The 21,704-nt window shown below is 38.8% G+C and overlaps 1 protein-coding gene across 5 annotated transcripts in view; it reads left to right on the top strand.

Moving 5' to 3' along the window:
• thsd7ba (thrombospondin, type I, domain containing 7Ba) overlaps positions 1-20,200 on the top strand; it is a 202,573-nt gene extending 182,373 nt beyond the window's left edge. For 2 of the 5 annotated variants that reach the window (XM_084421338.1, XM_084421339.1), the window contains exons 23-29: positions 1,206-1,380; positions 7,374-7,547; positions 8,543-8,638; positions 11,225-11,307; positions 12,375-12,567; positions 15,922-16,009; positions 16,244-20,200. In XM_084421338.1, the coding sequence (XP_084277464.1) occupies positions 1,206-1,380; positions 7,374-7,547; positions 8,543-8,638; positions 11,225-11,307; positions 12,375-12,567; positions 15,922-16,009; positions 16,244-16,328 (894 nt within the window). In that variant the 3' untranslated portion in view covers positions 16,329-20,200. Of the gene's footprint in view, positions 1-1,205; positions 1,381-7,373; positions 7,548-8,542; positions 8,639-10,434; positions 11,308-12,374; positions 12,568-15,921; positions 16,010-16,243 lie in introns of those variants that run through there. The other 3 variants (XM_084421340.1, XR_014628956.1, XM_084421341.1) reach the window with 3 other exon arrangements.
• The last annotated feature ends 1,504 nt before the right edge of the window (positions 20,201-21,704 follow it).

The raw sequence follows: 21,704 nt of genomic DNA, 5'->3' as shown, positions 1-21,704 counted from the left end.
TTTTAAAAATATAACCCTTTGACAACAAACTCCCAAAAACTATCATGAACAAATCGAAAATGCTTTGATAGATTATTATTCGAAAATTACAAATTGACATTATAACATTATAACTGTAGCTCTGAACAATCTCTGAACAAATGACAAGCCAGTTTACCAAAAAGAATAAAGGCACGTTTGTTTTTTGTTTTTTTGTAAATTCTTCTTTGAATTTTCAGCGTTCATGATCAGACGTACAGTGTCCTTATTGCACATATATTTCATTTGAAGAAGACAGGATGAAATATGTCCGCATGCACTGTGCTGGTTCATGTTTGGAGCAGGAGAGTATATGAAATTATGTCCATGAAAACTTGAAACACGCTTGCTCCGGTCCGAATATGAACTGTGGTCCGCGTTGTTAGTGTTGTCAAACTCATTGCAGCGTTCCGTGCAGAAACCGCTCTCATACGTGTTGTTACATACGTATGAAATATTATTATAGTCATATTTTCCATGTGTTGGTTTTCAATCTCCAGCTCTCACTGCATCGTGGGGAAAATGCAAACAGCACTTTTGTGCTACTGTACTGAGGAAACACACTTACGACACATGTGTTTAGACTTGAACAGGCATAGGTGAATGAACAGCTGTGCCTGAAACGTAGTGCGATCTCTGCATAATACAGAACACTGATTGAATTAAAAGTGTTTGTTCTCAGAATCTCAGAAACTGATGACGTAGATGCATACTCTCCACCACTTATTAACACAAATACCTCACTTTTTGTGTCGTTGGTTCCACTTTGCTTTTTAAATCAGAAGAATGAAATAGCTCCAAATTTTTTTACAAGATAATCACCTTTCCTTTAATAATAAACATAATGAGTGCTATTGTTGTTTTCATTGATGTGCATATCTTTTAAAATCTTAAAAAAATGTGTTTTCGGGTTTCATGACCCTTTCAAACTCAGTATAAGTTTGCTTTCTTAGAGTCTTTAGGTATTTTTACTAGCAAACAAGACAAAAACATTGACAAAGTTCTTTTTGCTGTGGACGTTGAAACATCAGCTGTGTGATCAGGTCACACAGTTCATCAGAAATGCCGAAATGCTGTTTCACTCCCAATGTCAGTCATTCGCAGAGAGGTGTCACTGTAATAAGCTCCTCTGCTTCACTGCTCACCGCTCGTCCAGATTAATGAGTCAGCTGTGTGCTTTTGTGCAGGGAGCAGAATGTGGAGAGGGCACGAGGGAGAGGAACCTGACGTGTGTGGTGCACTGGTCAGACTGGCCGGACAGCCCATACCCTTCTAAAGCGGTGGAGGACGAGAAGTGTGGAGAACGCGTGAGAAAGGAAAGTGAGCAGGAACTGCAGCAGCCGTGTTTCGTCCCCTGTCCAGGTACAACGCTATTCATATACACTATTCGGAGCAACAATTCTTGTACTTTTTGATTTGTTTACATTTTCACTTTTTCTTTTTACATTTACTCACTCAGTTAGTTTAACAAGATTTATTGTTTCATATCCAGTGTTGAGAAAAGTTACTTTTTAAACTAATGCATTACAATGTTGTTGCTTTTTATGGAAAGTAATTTTCATGTTTGGTCTGGTTTATTCTTGTTTGGCAACAGAGCCCTGACTCTCCTTCTGTATTGTCTCTGTTACCCCTTTTCCACCAAGGCAGTGCTGGTGCCGGTTCGGAGCCGGTGCCTACTCGCGAACCAGTTATTTGTGTTTCGACAGCCAAAGAACCGGTTCTCGGCCAGGAAAATTGGTTCCAAAGCGGCACCAACTCTTTGCTGGACTAGAACCGTTCTTTTACCACGTCATGCTTACGTCGGGGGCTGGGGGCGGGGTTACTGGCGAACTTCTTCTCGAACGTAACCTCCGTCTGTAGTAATCCAGACGAGCAGCACAAATGTGTTCTAAACGTCTTCTTCTGACCCCAATATAGGATCGCAAAGCCAGGAGAAACATTTGCAGAAAGACGATGTAGTCCGCCATTGTAATTGTTATGCTTGAAGTTGGCACAAACGTTTCTGGGAAAGCTAAGACGTATGGCATCGTACACAGTGACGTAACGACGTTGTTCGCTGGGCTCTCTAGTCAGTGGAAAAACAAACAGGTTCTGAGAAGGTTCGCAAGTTGAACCAACTTTGAACCAGCACCGGTTCCAAACCAGTTCTTTTTTGGTGGAAAAGTGTGAGCATTTCGAGTTTGCTCAGGCAAATCAAGCACAAAAACATGACAACACTACATATTTATAATTATATGTGCATTTCTACCCTCTCGTATGTGGTTCGTTAATCATTATTGTGTAATATTCTTGAAATTGGGCTCCATCTTGCCTCAAAAATATTTAGCTGAAGTCTGAGCTTTTGTGAGTGGTTTTGTGTGCGGAGCGTGATGTTCGGATCCTGGCACTTAGGTCTGGTTTGGTTTCGGTTTGGTGCTCCAGTTTTTCATCGGCTGTGTGCTTTTCTGTTGTCATGTTTTGTGTGGACACGAGTTCTCATTGGCTGCCTGTTTGTGTCAGGTTTTGTTTGAGCACATGGCTTGTGATTGAGTTCACTAGCCATGTGCTCTTGTTTTTGTCATGTTTGATGTGAGCACATGGATGTCATGTTTGTTTCTATGTGCCATGTGCTCTCCTGTCTATTGTATTAACCCCACCCTTCTTGTTATCAGAGTGTTAGTTAATTTTCCCCATCTGTTCTTCCTCGTTACCTGCTTTGTTTGCTCCCAATTTATTCTCCTTGTGGTTTCAGTCTTGTGCCAGTTTGTTGTCAAATTTAGGCCAAGTGTCCACCAAAGTGTTTTTTAGCCAGCGCTTTTAGTGGGCGCTTGAGAGTGCAATGGCAACACAGCGTTCTTTCAGTTGAGACGCTTTACTTGCTATGATATGGAATATCTGCGGAAGTGTTACTAGTATCTCATTTCACAGATAGTTTTGTTTCTGTATTGTTATATATAAAAATGTCAAAGTATTTGCTGAATGTGGCAGTTGGTCTGTGTTCTATTTGTCCCGCCCCTCCTTCACTGTGATTGGACGGCTGGGTAAAAAGTAACAGTGATGAGCGCTGCGTTTTACCGGTAAAAAATTCAGAGCGCTATAGACGCTCAGCGCCTCGTCATGCTGCTGCCGTTTTAAAAACCCATTGAACCCATTGTTTCTCCCATTGAAAATAATTGGGAAAACACGCTAGCCATGGGAAAAAACGCTTTGGTGGACACACAGCCTTACCTATCGTCTCTATTTCTGCAAACCCTTGTCCTGCCTTGTTTTGACGTTTCCAGCTCTGCCTTGTCTGCCCAGTCCTGCTGCCAGTGTTTTTCCCTAGGGGGTACAGTAGAGGGCGCAGCTCAAACAAACCTTTCAGCTGTGCTGCCATTCTGGATTGCAGAAGAATAGAACAGCAATACTTCAGCAATAAAAATAAAAATAAAAGAATGAAACAAATGTGGTTTATCTAGAGTCATTTTTGCTTATTAACATGGTTAAATTGAATCATCAAAGGTCAGCAGCAAAGACACACAAACAATGCCTCTGCACTTTAAAGGTAGGGTCACACCAAACCGACGCAAAAGAACTATAGCGCTGATGAAAGCCGACCTATGTTGTGGCCTCGCATCGTCTGCTTCAGGGCAAGAAAGCTGCGCTTGAACACACCGAGAGAACTACAGCCGACTGTCATCTACCACGCTGCGTTTGAAGGAGATATCTGCCTATTTCTGCAGATATATTTGTCTATATTTGTCATTGAAAAAGGGAAACCGACATTGCAGGCTGCAGATACACAAACCGTAAACAAAGCAGCGCTTGCTTACCGTTTTGAATATCAATAATGCTGATAACTTTCTTTATTCCGCTCCGCTCGTTAATATTAAAATATTCGCCAAGGAACACTCAGGCAAGAAGACGTAAAATTAGAACAGGCTTCTGTCTGTACCGTCTTGACTTATTTGCTCGCTGTTTTGTTATTATTCTCATGCACTGACTCGTTCACTGAACTGATCTGCCAATCAGAGTTCTCTCTCTCACCCACGGCCTGGCGCCGATTCAACATGCTGAATCAGCCCAAAAAAAACATACACACCATCCGACTAGAGTCAACGTTGTGGAACACACCAGCCGACGCTCATAAAAACTGCCCGACTGCCAATTGTCAGCTTGGTGTGTCCCTGGCTTTACTCCTGATTTCTCTCAACATTGAAACAGGAGAGATGTCAGTTAGTAAATTGGAAAACAAAGTAACTTGCATTACTTATTTGAAAAAGTAACTCAGATATTTGTTTTAAATATAAAAGTAATGTGTTACTCTACTCGTTACTAAGAGTAATAAAAAAGTAATCTGATTACTTAACTCACGTTACTTGTAATGCGTTACCCCAACACTGTTCATAACCACTGGAAGATGTTGATCAAGAAATATTTTGTACTGCTACTCGCATTTCACTTACTCTCCCAGTGGAACTGTCCAAGGAATTAATACAGTGGGTACGGAAAGTATTCAGACCCCCTTAAATTTTTCACTCTTTGTTATATTGCAGCCATATGCTAAAATCATTTAAGGTCTTTTTTTTTTTCCTCATTATTGTACACACAGCACCCCACATTGACAGAAAAACACAGAATTGTTGACATTTTTGCACATTTATTAAAAAAGAAAAACTGAAATATCACATGGTCGTAAGTATTCAGACCCTTTGCTGTGACACTCATATATTTAACTCAGGTGCTGTCCATTTCTTCTGATCATCCTTGAGATGGTTCTACACCTTCATTTGAGTCCAGCTGTGTTTGATTATACTGATTGGACTTGATTAGGAAAGCCACACACCTGTCTATATAAGACCTTACAGCTCACAGTGCATGTCAGAGCAAATGAGAATCATGAGGTCAAAGGAACTGCCTGAAGAGCTCAGAGACAGAATTGTGGCAAGGCACAGATCTGGCCAAGGTTACAAAAAAAATTCTGCTGCACTTAAGGTTCCTAAGAGCACAGTGGCCTCCATAATCCTTAAATGGAAGACGTTTGGGATGACCAGAACCCTTCCTAGAGCTGGCCGTCCGGCCAAACTGAGCTATCGGGGGAGAAGAGCCTTGGTGAGAGAGGTAAAGAAGAACCCAAAGATCACTGTGGCTGAGCTCCAGAGATGCAGTCGGGAGATGGGAGAAAGTTGTAGTAAGTCAACCATCACTGCAGCCATCCACCAGTCGGGGCTTTATGGCAGAGTGGCCCGACGGAAGCCTCTCCTCAGTGCAAGACACATGAAAGCACACCTGAAGGACTCCAAGATGGTGATAAATAAGATTCTCTGGTCTGATGAGACCAAGATATAACTTTTTGGCCTTAATTCTAAGCGGTATGTGTGGAGAAAACCAGGCACTGCTCATCACCTGTCCAATACAGTCTCAACAGTGAAGCATGGTGGTGGCAGCATCATGCTGTGGGGGTGTTTTTCAGCTGCAGGGACAGGACGACTGGTTGCAATCGAGGGAAAGATGAATGCGGCCAAGTACAGGGATATCCTGGACGAAAACCTTCTCCAGAGTGCTCTGGACCTCAGACTGGGCCGAAGGTTCACCTTCCAACAAGACAATGACCCTAAACACACAGCTAAAATAAAGAAGGAGTGGATTCACAACAACTCCGTGACTGTTCTTGAATGGCCCAGCCAGAGCCCTGACTTAAACCCAATTGAGCATCTCTGGAGAGACCTGAAAATGACTGTCCACCAACGTTTACCATCCAACCTGACAGAACTAGAGAGGATCTGCAAGGAGGAATGGCAGAGGATACCCAAATCCAGGTGTGAAAAACTTGTTGCATCTTTCCCAAAAAGACTCATGGCTGTATTAGATCAAAAGGGTGCTTCTACTAAATACTGAGCAAAGGGTCTGTATACTTAGGACCATGTGATATTTCAGTTTTTCTTTTTTAATAAATGTGCAAAAATTTCAACAATTCTGAGTTTTTCTGTCAATATGGGGTGCTGTGTGTACAATAATGAGGGAAAAAAATGAAATTAAATGATTTTAACAAATGGCTGCAATATAACAAAGAGTGAAACATTTAAGGGGGTCTGAATACTTTCCGTACCCACTGTATCTGTCATGTTCAGTGAGATTACTAGTTGTCAAACTGACAAACTTTCATTTCATGTCTCTTTATTTACCTGCGAACTCACCTTCAGGCTGTTATTGACCTGTGTTAGCCCTACTTCTGTGTGTCTCTTCAAACTGCATATTTATTTTCTTAAATGTGCTGCTTGCTCACAGGAAAGAGCATACGTTGGGAGGAGAGAAAACCAAAGATGTTAGGCCAGTGTGAGAAAGGTAGAGATAAAGAAGCGAGCGAGTTAGAGAGGGTGGCATATGGTGTGCGGTGTGCGTTGCTTTATTATATGTTTCGGCAGCTCCAGTGAGGGATGGAAATAGACTGGCTTCATGAAGATGATGGATAATGAGATGCCTGGGTGCACAGATTGTCTCTAATAGCCATCCTGGCTGCAGAATCAAAAGGAAGTCATGGCTGAAGAGCTAGTGTTAGCTTATGCAGTGACCGTCACTGTGAATCGCCCTCTACTCTGAAGGATTAGGAGGCTCAGTGATGTCTGATCTTCGGTTAAGGAAGTGCTAAATGTATCTGAAGAGTTGTCACGAATTAGGTTTCATGACAGGAAAATCTAAATTTGTAGAAAAAAAAAAAAAAAAATTATAATAATTAATTTATCAATATATTATTATTATTATTATTATTATTATTATTATCATTAACACTTGCACTACAGACTGTTGTAATACAGACAAATAGCAGAAAACTACAAGGTCAAATCAGCTTTTTAAGTTTGAGTCTGTATAGTATCTGTATTTTTAAGTTAAAATCTGTATATATATATTTTTTTTATATATATATATATAAACCTTAAAGTTTTAAGTATAATAATTAAGCTAGATGATAATGCTAGCATTTTTGTTTTAGTATTATTTATATACTATTGTGTTATTTATCATTTTAGTTTAAGTTTTAGTAATTTTGTTGTGCTTTATTTTTATTTCATTTTATATTTTATTTCAGATACATTTCAATTAACAAAAATAATTTTGTATTATTTTAGTTTTAGTTTATCACACTGGCTAGCAGTATCTGACAAAGAGGCCTGTGGTATCAATTTTATATTTGGGTACTATACTGTATCCCAAGACTGTTCTACACAAACTTTTCACACTTGAAATCATAGTGTAATTCACACTTAGTCAAAATAGTATGTAGCATTTCTCTGCACTTGCTAATTTAACCAGTGAAGTTCCTTGATGAGTGTCAAGCTATCATGGGATTCATTTAACTAACAGAACCAGAGTTGTGAAGTGTGATTTGCCTTCTACAGGAGACTGTCACCTTACAGAGTGGTCTCTGTGGAGTTCCTGTCAGCTGACATGTCTGGAAGGACGTAGTTTCGAGACGGTGGGCCGAGAGGCACGTTCACAGGCCGTGGTCATACAAGTGCTGGAGAATCAGGAGAGCTGCCCTCACCAGGTCTTTGAGACGCGTCCATGTAAAGGTACAAACAGTGAAATATAATATTATATAATACAATACAATATAATATAATGTTATATAGTCTGATGTTTTTGTATGGAAACCCATTTCTACCAAACAAATAAAAAATAAAGATAAAAATCATGCTTTGATAACGACATAAGTTGAAATTGTGACATAAAAATCAAAATCATGATATAACATAATTATGACATATGACATTTTACATAACAATATCAAAATTGAAAGGAAATTTCCAGAGAGGTAGATATGTTAATCAATATTGGTCAAACCAATAAAATATTGCAGTAGGTTATTTGCTACTAATTATGCACCCATACTCAGATGATTGGGGTCAGTAAGATATATATATATATATATTTTTTTTTTTTTTGAAAGAAAGGAATTAATGCTTTTATTCAGCAGTGATCCATTTAATTGATCAAATTTAACAGTAAATGCATTTAAAAATGTAAATAAAAAAAAATTAAAAATTCTGTTCATCAAAGTATCCTGGAAAAGAATCTATCACTGTTTTGACACAAATATTAATCAGCACATCTGTTTTCCACATATATAATTATAAGCAATGTTTCTTGAGCATCAAATCAGCATATTAGAATGATTTCTGAAGGATCATGTGACACTGAGGACTGGAGTAATGATGCTGAAAATTCAGCTTTTCCATCACAGGAATTGTGAATCTTTATATATATATATATATATATATATATATATAGTAAAAACTTACTGACCCCAAACTTTTAAATGGTAGTGTATATGATAATTAATGTCATATTATAATCTTTCTGATCAGTAGGTATGTTCATTTTTAATCCGATAGACTGCCACTATTAAATATTTTTAAAAACACTTTTAGTCTTAGTGCAGTCATGCTTGCTCAGAATGTGTGTGTGTGAGTGTGCATCAGTATATAATGTCTGCGTTGGGCTATTATCACACCTGACTGCCCAGTGCAAGCCTATTGAGTGTCTCTCTCACTCTGTGGGGCTGCAGGAGGGAAATGTCATAGTTACGAGTGGAGGACCAGCGCCTGGAATGACAACGAAAGATCAGTGTGGTGCCAGCGGTCTGATGGGGTCAATGTGACAGGTAGCCCACCTCTTACATTGAGACTGAGAGAATGACAAATATTCTGCACTGACTTCACTTACAGAAAGATAATCAAAAGACCCGTCGACTCCACATGACAGAAAATCTGTAGGCAATGAAAATCCTGTCATCATTTACCTGCCCTCATGTCGTGCCAAACCTGTATGCTGTTATTTTTTTTACAGTGGAACAAAAAGGAGACTTTTTGAATCTTGATCTTCATACTTGTAAAGTTCATAGTGACCAGAGACTGTCAAACTCCAAAAAGGAGGAGAAAATAACCTAGAAAGGTACTTGTGCACTGCATTCCATGTCTTCTGAAGGCTTGTGATAGTTTAATGTGATTAACAGACCCAAGTTTGAATTGACGCAGGTTGTACATTAGCTACTACTCAAAATTGTGCTGTCAGTTTTCTTTTTTAAAGTAAGATATTTATACTTTTATTCAGCAGAGATGCCTTAAATTTATCAAAAGTGACAGCAAAGAGATTTATAATGTTATAAAAGATTTATATTTGAAATAAATGCTTTTGAACTTTATCAAAGAATCCTGAAAATGTTTTGCATGGTTTTCACAAAAATATTAATCAGCACAACTGCTTTCAACATTGATGATAATAAATGTTTCTTGAGCACCAAATCATCACATTATAATGATTTCTAAATGATCATGTGACACTGAAGACTGGAGTAATGATGCTGAAAATTCAGCTTTGCCATCACAGGGATAAATTATATTTTAAAATGCATCTAAATAGAAATCAGTTATTTTCACGATATTACTGTTTTTGCTGTATTTTTGATCAAATAAATGCAGCCTTGGTGAGCATAAGAGAGCAAAGTTATCACATGGCTTCGAAGACTTGGAATTAAGTGCACAAGTCGTACAGTCACAGACCACTTTTATTGTGCTCTTACAGTCCTCTTTGGAGATTTACAGCCACTATGAAGTCTTGTTGAATGGAAAAGATAAGATACATTTTCCTCGTGTTCAGCATGTGGGTTTGGAGCAACATGAGGGTGAGTAAATAACGACAGAATTTTCTCTTTTTAGGTTGATTTATCCCTTTAACCCTAAACACAGAACCATAGGCTGAAAATTTGTGATGGTAGAAGTAGAAGTCTATTGTCATTCCAAAACATGTGGTACATGATAGGAATGAAATTTCATCCCAGCGATAACAATAGATACCAAAATTGATAATAGTAATAATAATAGAATAAAATAATCAGCAATATAAAAGCATTGTGAATAAATACAAAGTTCTGGCATGAAACTCTAGATGGTGCAGGCTAATAGGTCCTTTAACTCACCTGTTCATAATCACATCGTTATATATAGGGTGCAGCTGATTGGCTCCTGACATATCAGTAGCCAATGAGCTTGCTGCTCAACCTTCAAATACTTGGGTAGCATTTGCCTTAGCAGTGCAGCACACTTTCAGAAACCCTCCACCTTCCCCAGCTCCACCTGTATCGATCTGTAACGGATAATTAATGTACGCTATATTGTACAGTAGTAGCATGTCTTACTTGCCCATTACCGTGCCAATTACTCCGAGAGTTGTCATGACAGAACTATACTAATCCATCAGACAAACAATAAATAGTAAATAAATAAATTAGTAATACCCTCCACTTACACACCAAATGCTAAAATGAAGACTGAAATCAATGAATCACTGTAACCATGTGCGAATAACATTTATTGTTAGTACAGTCATCACACAATGGAGTACAGTTTAATGCAGCACTATGATGAAGAGTTCATCAGTCTCACCGCTTCTATTTCTTAGCCTGGTGGTTCTGGGCGTAATGCTGCGCAACCTCCTTCCTGAAGGGAGAGTGGCAAACAGACCATTTTCTGGGTGAGCAAGGTCCCTCATAATACAAGTTGCACACCTTCTGCATCTGCTGATGTAAATATCGCTTACAGTTGGCAAACTGTGCTTGAAAACCCACTCTAGTGTGCTCCTGTCAGCAACATCCCCACCACACAGTGATACAGGAGGTGAAGACTCTCTCCCCCATTCATCTGTAGAAGGATGTGAGGACTGCAATGCCGAGGCCAGCATGCTTTGAATGTGCAGACGTTGTCTAGGACAGTTTCATAGCACAGCCAACATTTTCCCTATTCTCTCCCTCCATTTCAACAGACGTTATCAATAAACTAACGCTCGTCTGAAAGTGAACAGAAGAAATGTTATAAAACATTGTTTGATTGTGGTGAAATGAACACGCTCCAGATGGCAAGCTTTCACTTGAGTGTTTAGAGCAATAACGAAAGCTTTCGGGCTGCGTGAAGTGCTTTAAATAACAGAGAATAGTGATCTTATCTGAGTACGGAATCATCTCGGGCAAATATAAGCTGTGAGAGGTAATCTCTTCTGCTTGAGAAAAGCCCGAACCCAGGGTATTAGTCTCTGATGTTTTGACATGTAATTTTCTATTCCAAAATTACAATCTTCACTGATTGACCAGAAGCTGCGATGGGTCCTTTAAGCCATTAATCAGGTGTGACAGCACTTTTATCTGGCTATCAATTGGGAAATGGCAATAATTACCTCTGTTGTTTCCTGCTGGAAGGGGGCTGCTTTCCACAGAACCGGCCAACCACTGTGCGGCACTGTCACCCTCCCTGCACCAAACCCTTCTCCCACTGCAAGCAGGTAAACACTGTCCTTCCTGTGTGCAAAGATATCATCCTGTATTTGAGACCATTTGTGCTTTGATTGTGCTACCAGCATGATATTCATGTGGTTTGAGGCATTATTATTGTCCATACCTACCCCCAACCCTAAACCTACCCTTAAAACAATGCAAATATAGTGTTGGTAGCACAATCTGATAGGTAGCATTATTCGTCAGAACACTGTATCTATTTGCATGTTAAACCAAGAAAAAAAAAATCCATCTTATGACCTGTAGTTATTGTTATTAGTTTACTCATGAAGGAAGGCATTTCAGGCATGTGTAAAATATGTACAATTGCTTCAAATAGAGGACAAAAATATCAAACTCACAAAACGGTACATTGACTGCCACTTGCAGTGCACTGAATGCAACTACATGCAATGCATTCCATGCAGTCACATTTTGATTTCTGCATGAGTACTGATAAAAATAAAGATTTTGCCTTAAAGGAATATTCCAGGTTCAGTAGAAGTTTAATCGAAAGCATTTGTGGCATAATGTTCATTACCACAAACAATTACTTCAATTCATCCCTTGAGTTACAGCGATGCACTTACAATGGAAGTGAAAATGTGGTGCTTATATTTTTATGAAAAAAACATTTACTTCAATTTTTCTTTTAAACTTTTGTGTTTAGACATGTTTTTTGCAGTCGTTTTAGGCATGTTTGAATTTGTCAAATTGGATATAATACACAGAAAAGATTAGTAAGTGATTTTTGATGTTGTTTAGTCAACACAGATGTTCTTAAGTCTTGTGGCTGTACTATTGCAACACTGAGTACTTTAATGTTTACTGATTGGCCCCATTCATTTCTGTTGTAAGTGCCTCATTGTAACCAGATTTGCTTTTGTGTGAAAAGGAAGAATTAATTGAAATGTGAATTTTTTGTGCTAATCAACATTATGCCACTGTTGATTGTGCTAATCAACATTATGAAACTCGATCTCAAGTTGCATTGAACCTGGGATATTCCTTTTAAACACAGCGGTGTCTTTATGCAGTGTGTACAGTGTCTCACAGCGATACATGTCTGTTTCAGAGCGGTGTGTGTGGCTGCGAGAAGGGCTACACTGAAGTGATGACCACACATGGATTCCTGGATTACTGCACCAAGACCCCCGGTGCCGACAACAAGAAGGCAGATGTGAAGACCAGCTCGGGAAGATTAAAACCAGGCACCACTCAGATGCAGGACTTCTTCGGCGAATGGTCCCTGCAGCCGCTCGGCCCAGGTATTTGAAATGCAGATGAACAGCGGGCTGATGTGGGCCAGTGGAGTGTGGCTTTGAGTTATAGTAGAATATCTGGATGCCTTCATGAGACCCCAGATACAGGCTGATGTAGAACTCCATTTAATGCCTCAGTGTTTATGCCCCATTGGTGCTATGAGAAAAGCATTGGACTGAGTCTCATAACAGCGTGATTTGTATTGCCCATAACTTGACAGACAGAGTTGCTTTATTGCTGGCTAGAGGCCATTTCTGATTAGAACTGAATTTAGCGGCCTGTGGTACAACAACTGTGTGCCGCCAGGTTAGCAGTAGGTGTGTGTTCCAGTCAGATGGAGGACCGAAATTCGGAGAATTGCTAGAACTGTTATCTGCAAAACAAACTTATGTTATTAAATATAAAATTTATTAGATGAATAAATCAATAAACCAGGACTCGACGACCACGCTACATGTCGGAGCACTGCCCATGAAGCTATCGGTTCTGACAAATATATTTTCTAAAATGTATTTTGCTTTACATCAACTACTGATTTAGACCTATGTTGTAATGTTTGTTGATAACTTCTTAAACCAGAGGCTTTCAAACTTAGCAGTAACATGAGGGACCTGCAAAATATTGTTTGATCTACAACTAATTTGGTGCAAAAATAAGTTGGTGAGATTTTTTTATGGTTTTATAAGTCTCTTCTGCTCACTAAGGCTGCATTTATTTGATCAAAAATACAGTAAAAACTGTAATGATATGAAATATTATTACGAATTAAAATAAATGCTTTCTATTTTAATAGATCTTAAAATGTAATTTTGTGTCACATGATCCTTCAGAAATCATTCTAATATGCAGATTTTCTGCTTAAGAAACATCAGTGCTAAAAAACGTTAAAATCTGATATTTTTTTTATCTAAAATCTTTTTTTTTGTGGAAACCATGATACATTTTTTCAGGATTCTTTGATGAATAGAAAGAAAGAACAGCATTTATTTGAAATAGAAATAGACCGATCAGGCGTAACTTTATGACCACTGACAGGTGAAGTGAATAACACTGATTTTCTCTTCATCACAGCACCTGTTAGTGGGTGGGATATATTAGGCAACAAGTGAACATTTTGTCCTCCAAGTTGATGTATTAGAAGCAGGAAAAATGGGCAGGCGTATAGATTTGGCAATTTTGAAAAGAGCCAAATTGTGATGACTAGACGACTGGGTCAGAGCATCTCCAAAACGACAGCTCTTGTCGGTTGTTCCCGGTCTGCAATGGTCAGTATCTATCAAAAGTGGTCCAAGGAAGGAACAGTGGTGAACCGGTGACAGGGTCATGGGCGGGAGCTAAGGCTCCTTGATGCACGTGGGGAGCGAAGGCTGGTCCGTGTGGTATGATCCAACAGACGAGCTACTGTTGCTCAAATTGCTCAAGAAGTTAATGCTGGTTCTGATAGAAAGGTGTCTGAATACACAGTGCATCGCAGTTTGTTGCGTATGGGGCTGCATAGCCGCAGACCAGTCAGGGTACCCATGCTGACCCCTGTCCTCTGCCGAAAGTGCCGACAGTGGGCATGTGAGCATCAGAACTGGACCACGGAGCAATGGAAGAAGGTGGCCTTGTCTGATGAATCACATTTTCTTTTACATCACGTGGATGGCCGGGTGCCTGTGCGTCGCTTATGGGGAACACATGGCACCAGGATGCACAATGGGAAGAAGGCAAGCCAGCGGAGGCAGTGTGATGCTTTGGGCAATGTTCTGCTGGGAAACCTTGGGTCCTGCCATCCATGTGGATGTTACTTTGACACGTACCACCTAGCTAAGCATTGTTACAGACCATGTACACCCTTTCATGGAAACAGTATTCCCTGGTGGCTGTAGCCTCTTTCAGCAGGATAATGCGCTCCGTCACAAAGCAAAAATGGTTTAGGAATGGTTTGAGGAGCACAACAACGAAGGAAGGTGGTCATTATGTTATGCCTGATTGGTGTATGTTGTAACATTAATAGTGTCTTTACTGTCCCTTTTTTTACCGGTTTTATGCATCCTTGCTGAATAAATGTATTAATTTCTTTAAAAAAAGAAATTTTTAATTAATGTTTCATTGTCAATCAATCATGGTCTTAACCGTTTTAATCACAAATCACTGGTCAAGAAATTAGCAAGAATTGCACAAATACTGTAGATAAAGTAACTTAGCACAGAATAGCCTTCCCCAACTTGCAGACAGCTTTTTACTGGAAGAAGAGTGAATGTTGTTCCACTCAATGTTAATGGCTTCAAACAGTTCATGAGTGGTTGAAAAAATGTATCCCAGTTCATTTGAGTTTAATGTGAGACCAAGTATTCACTATAGGGTTCAAATCTGGACTCTGACCAGGCCAAAAAAAACATGACTTTGCAGTTTGGGCAAGAGCATTGTCTTGTTGAAAAATAACATCTGATCATTGCTCTAACAACTTTTCATTTGTGGGAAATATGCTATTCTGCAATATTTTCCTGTACTCCAAAGCATTAAATGACTTTTCACTGTAAAGTAGCTCATTAATCCCAGCAGCTAAAAAAATCTCCCCACACAATGACATCTTCCTCCATATACTTCACTGTGGTAGAGATGCATTTATTATTATATTTATCATCACCCGATATCACCGCTCTGGTGCATCACCATACACTTGTGTTTTTCTGAGACGGCAATTGCTTCTTAAGTAGTGCATTTGCTTCGATTTTTTTAATATCCTGACCAATAATTTGTGGTTAAAACAATTAAAAGCTTAGTGTTTAGCCATTTTGTGCTAGGCCCATTTTTTTTGCCCAAGAGTGTACTGTGAACATCAGTAATGGCTTTGTAATGTAAGAACCATTCCCAAGTAACATGGTCCTTTATACATTTTATAGGCCAGACTTAAAATGCAACACTCAGTTTTATACAATATGTAACCGAAGGTCCTTGCTCCATCTCTCTATTCACCAGTGGGATTCTTTGCCTGAATTAAAGTTATTATAAAGTGTTACCAAACTTAGCAAGATGATCTTTTCCTAAGAGTAGTTTTTGCATCATCCATTGTGTGAGTCTCAAAGGATTCTCTCAGTGCAGCTCATCAGACTGATATCTTTTGTTTTTCATCTGAAAGATGTGTTCTGAGACCTTGTCATATCAGTTATACAAGCATCTTAATATCTCTGACACACCCCATCTTTTCCTCTGAACTGTGAATGGAAGATGGTGAAACTGTTTCATCAGGAACATTTCCACCAGTATGAATGTGCCATCTGTTACTGCTGCAATAGGCCACTGTGTGGAAGAAATAAAAATGATGTTCCTATATATTTCAGTAGTGATCACAATCCTGTTTTCTGATCACACAGATGGAAGGATAAAGCTGTGGGTCTATGGGTTAACAGCTGGAGGATTCATTCTCATATTATTCATAATTGCTCTGGCCTTTCTGCTTTGGTATGTATGCTATCAATTTAACAAACTCATCACTTAATGGACAATACCTGTTTGATTCTAGTAGTTGATGACAGACATTACACACTTCACCTATTTGTTAACGTTATTAGTCTCACTTATAATAACTTGTTGCTGCCATCTAGTGGTACCGTGTAGAAATACAATAGAGAGCAGCAGGACTGTATGTGCATGACATTTCATTGATCTTTTTTTTTCTCCGCCTCTTTCTAACAGCAGCAAACCATCCAAACAGAGTAAAAGTGCATCTCCACCATCGAAGCCCTTGACTCTGGCCTATGATGGGGACGTGGACATGTGATCAAGCTCTCGGTGACTGTACATTCAAAGCACAAGCTGGACTGCGTGCAACATTTTCAAATGTTCATCTTTCCAAGGCACCCTTTGGATTTCCAAAAAAAAAAAAAAAAAAAGGAAGAGAGACAAGGAGTAACAGACATAAAATGTGCAGCATACACAAAACATTTTATGTGAGACTGCAAGGACGAAGGTTTCGGATCAGTGGTCGTCGTGAAAATTGTGACATTTAAAGAGAGGACGAGACACAGCTGACATTCCACGGACCAGATGGAGGACTTTGACATTTTATTGCTGTGATTTTTCTTACATCATAAAAAAAAAAAAAGAAGAAAAAAAAAACACAAGTTCAAGTTGTGCCGAATCTATTGTATCAGTCGCATTAAAAGCCTAGTTCACCCAAAAATGAAAATTGTCATCATTTTATCAATGCTCAAGCTCATGTTGTACCAAACCTGTATGACCGGATCATTAAGTCGGTGAAATGAAATGACTAGTCCAAGCTGTGAATTGAATCAATCTGAATCAATCAATTCATTGAAAAGAGATTACTCAAAATAACTATGTCCATGAAAGTCAATGCGAATGTCAAGCCTCGCAGTGAATAATGATTTAATAATTGAGCACAAAGTTATATTATGACTGAGAAGACTTGGAATATAGTGCACAAGTTGTACTTGTATTATCCCCTAATAATACTTTCAATATGCTTTTACATCAGTACGTCCTTTTTGAAGCTTGAAATCTCCAGTCCACATTCTAATTGCAATGGCAATAACAACTGGTACATTATTAAAATTTCGTCACACAGGTTTGGAACAACTTGAGGGTGGCTAAATAATGACAGAATTTTCATTTTTGCGTGAACTATCCCTTTAAGGCGATGTGACTTTTTAACAGAGAGCAAGAAAAGACTGATGTGTTATGCACTATATTAGTGCTTAGTCATTCTTTAGTTTCCTCTTGATTTATGTTCAAACAGATTTTCTAGTGTTTTTTCATTGTGATGCAAGGACTTTCCTGTAAACTGTTGTGTTCGTGTAGAACGTCTCTGAACGTGTGTATGATCCGCACGGTAAACTAAAACGCAGCTCATTTAGTCACCCCGAGAGGTTGAGGTGAGGATCTGCCCGTGTGCTTCTTCAGCACTGTTCAGCTTGTCCTTTAACCTCCGTCTAGCAGTTGTAAAATTGATGAGGTCTGCTCCAACACCAGCGGATAATGAACTGTGTTCCTGTGGCGCGCAGAAAGGCTTTTGAAAGCGGCTTCCTGCAATATCCTGTGTTTAGGGGAACTCATTTAGCACAGATACAGTGGACCAATGCGTTTATGTAGAGTCTGCATGAGCATTACACCGGGAGAGGTGCTTCAACGCTATGAATGTTCATCATTTTTAATAAAGTACAGGTGCTGGTTCTGTATTTTAATAATATCCCTACTAGTTCTTTTTGCTTTATTGACTGACTTCTTGCTGACATAATTGTCTTGACTTTCTGTTCCAAGGCCTAAAGTGTCAAGGTTCGCTTCGCTCCTTGTACTGCCACGTGAAAAACTGTTCTTAAATCTCAACGGTCCTTGTTATAACATAACTTGTGGAGCCTCCGCTTCATGTGGTCTTTCTCCACCGAAAGAATGTATTCTGTATGTGTTACATACAGTGTAAACACAATTATATCATTAATAAGTTATGACAGCATATGTTTTTACATTGCTTTAACTCATCAAAATAAGTTTGATGAATTTTCAGTTATACAAGATTCAACTCATTTTATAGTTTACAGTTTAATGTCATTTAAGTTGAAATGGCTTAAACATCCAAGTTGATTGTACTTAAAAAATTTAAGGCAGCAACTTTTTTTTTTACATTGTTACCTGCACATGTTTTTTTTGCACCCATTTTTTTGTTCGTTTTGTCCCATCTGTGTTTCCGCTGCCGTACAGTACATGTGATATGTAAGTGCTGGCTGGTTAGTCTACAGAACCAAACGGTTACAGTTCCTGTCTGTTTGAGATCCATCTGGACGATCTGCTGCTCAAAAGGCTTTTGGCGTATTTCTAAATTAGTCCACTGATGTGAGAAGCTAAAATTGTGTATAGCTTATAACAGTTTTATTTATTTATACAAACTCTGAAAAAAAAAAAAAAGGCAATATATAAATATTTATTTATTTTGAAGCCCAATTGTGCGTGTGCATGCTGGATTGATTTTGTCATACACTGGATTATTCCAAAAGTGGCCTTGCATTTTTATGGAAACTTGCTCCTTTAGTGACAAAGTCAACAGTGTGTTTTGTTTGTTTGATTAACTTTTGATTTGTTGCCCCTTAGAACTGACTTGTTTACATGGCTTCTTCTTCTTCTTCTAATATGTTCAGTATGCTCTCAGCACTACTGTATATACAGTTGCCTGTAAAACACTGACCTTTAGTTTACATACAGTAGTACTTTCTGTTTTAATTGTGTGTACTTGAAGAGTTGACCGAAAATGCTAATAAATTGTGATACTCTGTGGGAAAAGTTGTCACTCATGTTAATCTGCATCAAAGGTGGATGGTGGTTTCAGCTGCTTTGACAGAAATGAGGTAAATGTTGTGCCTTTGTCCCATATATCCCATTGTAAGTTCATACCAGACACCTTTTGGTCTTTTAAATCCTACCTAATATATTAACTAAGCGCACATACACTCACCTAAAGGATTATTAGGAACACCTGTTCAATTTCTCATTAATGCAATTATCTAATCAACCAATCACATGGCAGTTGCTTCAATGCATTTAGGGGTGTGGTCCTGGTCAAGACAATCTCCTGAACTCCAAACTGAATGTCAGAATGGGAAAGAAAGGTGATTTAAGCAATTTTGAGCGTGGCATGGTTGTTGGTGCCAGACGGGCCGGTCTGAGTATTTCACAATCTGCTCAGTTACTGGGATTTTCACGCACAACCATTTCTAGGGTTTACAAAGAATGGTGTGAAAAGGGAAAAACATCCAGTATGCGGCAGTCCTGTGGGCGAAAATGCCTTGTTGATGCTAGAGGTCAGAGGAGAATGGGCCGACTGATTCAAGCTGATAGAAGAGCAACTTTGACTGAAATAACCACTTGTTACAACCGAGGTATGCAGCAAAGCATTTGTGAAGCCACAACACGCACAACCTTGAGGCGGATGGGCTACAACAGCAGAAGACCCCACCAGGTACCACTCATCTCCACTACAAATAGGAAAAAGATGCTACAATTTGCACGAGCTCACCAAAATTGGACAGTTGAAGACTGGAAAAATGTTGCCTGGTCTGATGAGTCTCGATTTCTGTTGAGACATTCAGATGGTAGAGTCAGAATTTGGCGTAAACAGAATGAGAACATGGATCCATCATGCCTTGTTACCACTGTGCAGGCTGGTGGTGGTGGTGTAATGGTGTGGGGGATGTTTTCTTGGCACACTTTAGGCCCCTTAGTGCCAATTGGGCATCGTTTAAATGCCACGGCCTACTTGAGCATTGTTTCTGACCATGTCCATCCCTTTATGACCACCATGTACCCATCCTCTGATGGCTACTTCCAGCAGGATAATGCACCATGTCACAAAGCTCGAATCATTTCAAATTGGTTTCTTAAACATGACAATGAGTTCACTGTACTAAAATGGCCCCCACAGTCACCAGATCTCAACCCAATAGAGCATCTTTGGGATGTGGTGGAACGGGAGCTTCGTGCCCTGGATGTGCATCCCACAAATCTCCATCAACTGCAAGATGCTATCCTATCAATATGGGCCAACATTTCTAAAGAATGCTTTCAGCACCTTGTTGAATCAATGCCACGTAGAATTAAGGCAGTTCTGAAGGCGAAAGGGGGTCAAACACAGTATTAGTATGGTGTTCCTAATAATCCTTTAGGTGAGTGTATAATAAGACAGTCCTAAAACAATGTTCATGCTCTTTTACTGATGGTGAGCTAATTTGTAATACCCATCATAAACCAACAGATGGAGCAAGATGGAAATTAAGATGAAAAACAGAAACAGATGGAACAAAAAATTAAATAAAAACAGAAACAGTCATGTTATTTTGCAGATAACATAACATAAGACAATGAAGTAAAAGTATTTGAAACAAATGCAATTGTGCTGAATGTTCTGCTGTCTGCCCATCGTCACACAGACCTGAATGTCTTCACCGTGCAGCTCATCAGATACTTCTACTCCAGGATGTTGAATCGTTTAAATCTTTTGTTCAATCAGTTTTTATTAGTAAAGCCTGTCATTTCTGTTCAAGGATGAGATGAATTTAAGCAGACTTGTCAGTGCCACCTAGGGGACACGTCTGGGTGGTGTGATTCTGTCAGGCTTAATTTTTCCATTAAGCCCTAATAATTCTGCAGAAGATTTCCCATGAATCTGTGTGGGTTCTCTCATTTTAATCATGAATTTCCATTCACCAGTAGCCAAATCTGTTTAACAAAGTTTGACATGATCAAACTGACTGAGAAGTGAAGTGGGAAAATTGCTTTATCTGTATCTTGTAATAAAGAAAATGGTAAGAGGCAGATTAAAGATAGATCACTGAATTTTTGCCTTGTTCTCTTTCCGTTTATAATTGGATCAAAATGATGTGGCCCAGCCCATATTAGTGCATAACTTTTCTATCAGTGTTGATTTAAACTTTAAATTGATTTGATTTAACTATCAAAAGTACCTGTTATTTACATAAAATACGCTTAACTGTGTGTGTGTATAAGCTATTATATAAAAATATTTAGTAACATTTTGGTTGAGGGTCCAATTCTCACTATTAACTATAGTTGCTTATTAGCATGCATATAAAGTATGCCTTATGACCATATTCTACATCCCTTAACCCTACCCATTAGGGTTAATAAACCTTATTATTAAGCAGTAATTAGGATTTTATTGAGGTAAAAGTCGTAAGTAACAGTGAGAACTGGACGCTAATCTAATGTGTGACCAAATATTCTATTGTGTTTCTTTAATGTCAGTTTCCAGACAAGTTCATTAACATGGATAAACTGAATGGATGTATTAATGAATATGCAAGCATACAAACAAATGGATTCATGTATTTGTATTTTATAGGCCATATTTGTCTTTATTGTTTTATTATTTTGTCTCACAGCCTTGCTTGTTCTCAATTACTTAATAATGGTCTGCTTGTCATTATGTGGCCTAGTTTAATAAGATGGATTGAACACAAGTTGAGTGTTTTGTGTCTTTACCATATATATATATATATATACTGTATATATGTGCTGCAATTTCACTTGTGAAATTACACCGTTGAGCACTGGAGGGCAGCAATGAGCCGGGCACGTTGTATAGTGTCAGTTATTGTGTTCCTGTCAAGTGGCATGTTGATGACTTGGT

This window comes from Rutilus rutilus (genome assembly GCF_951802725.1).
Source record: "Rutilus rutilus genome assembly, chromosome: 10".
NCBI lineage: Eukaryota > Metazoa > Chordata > Actinopteri > Cypriniformes > Leuciscidae > Rutilus > Rutilus rutilus.
This window is presented reverse-complemented; position numbering and strand designations above follow the sequence as displayed.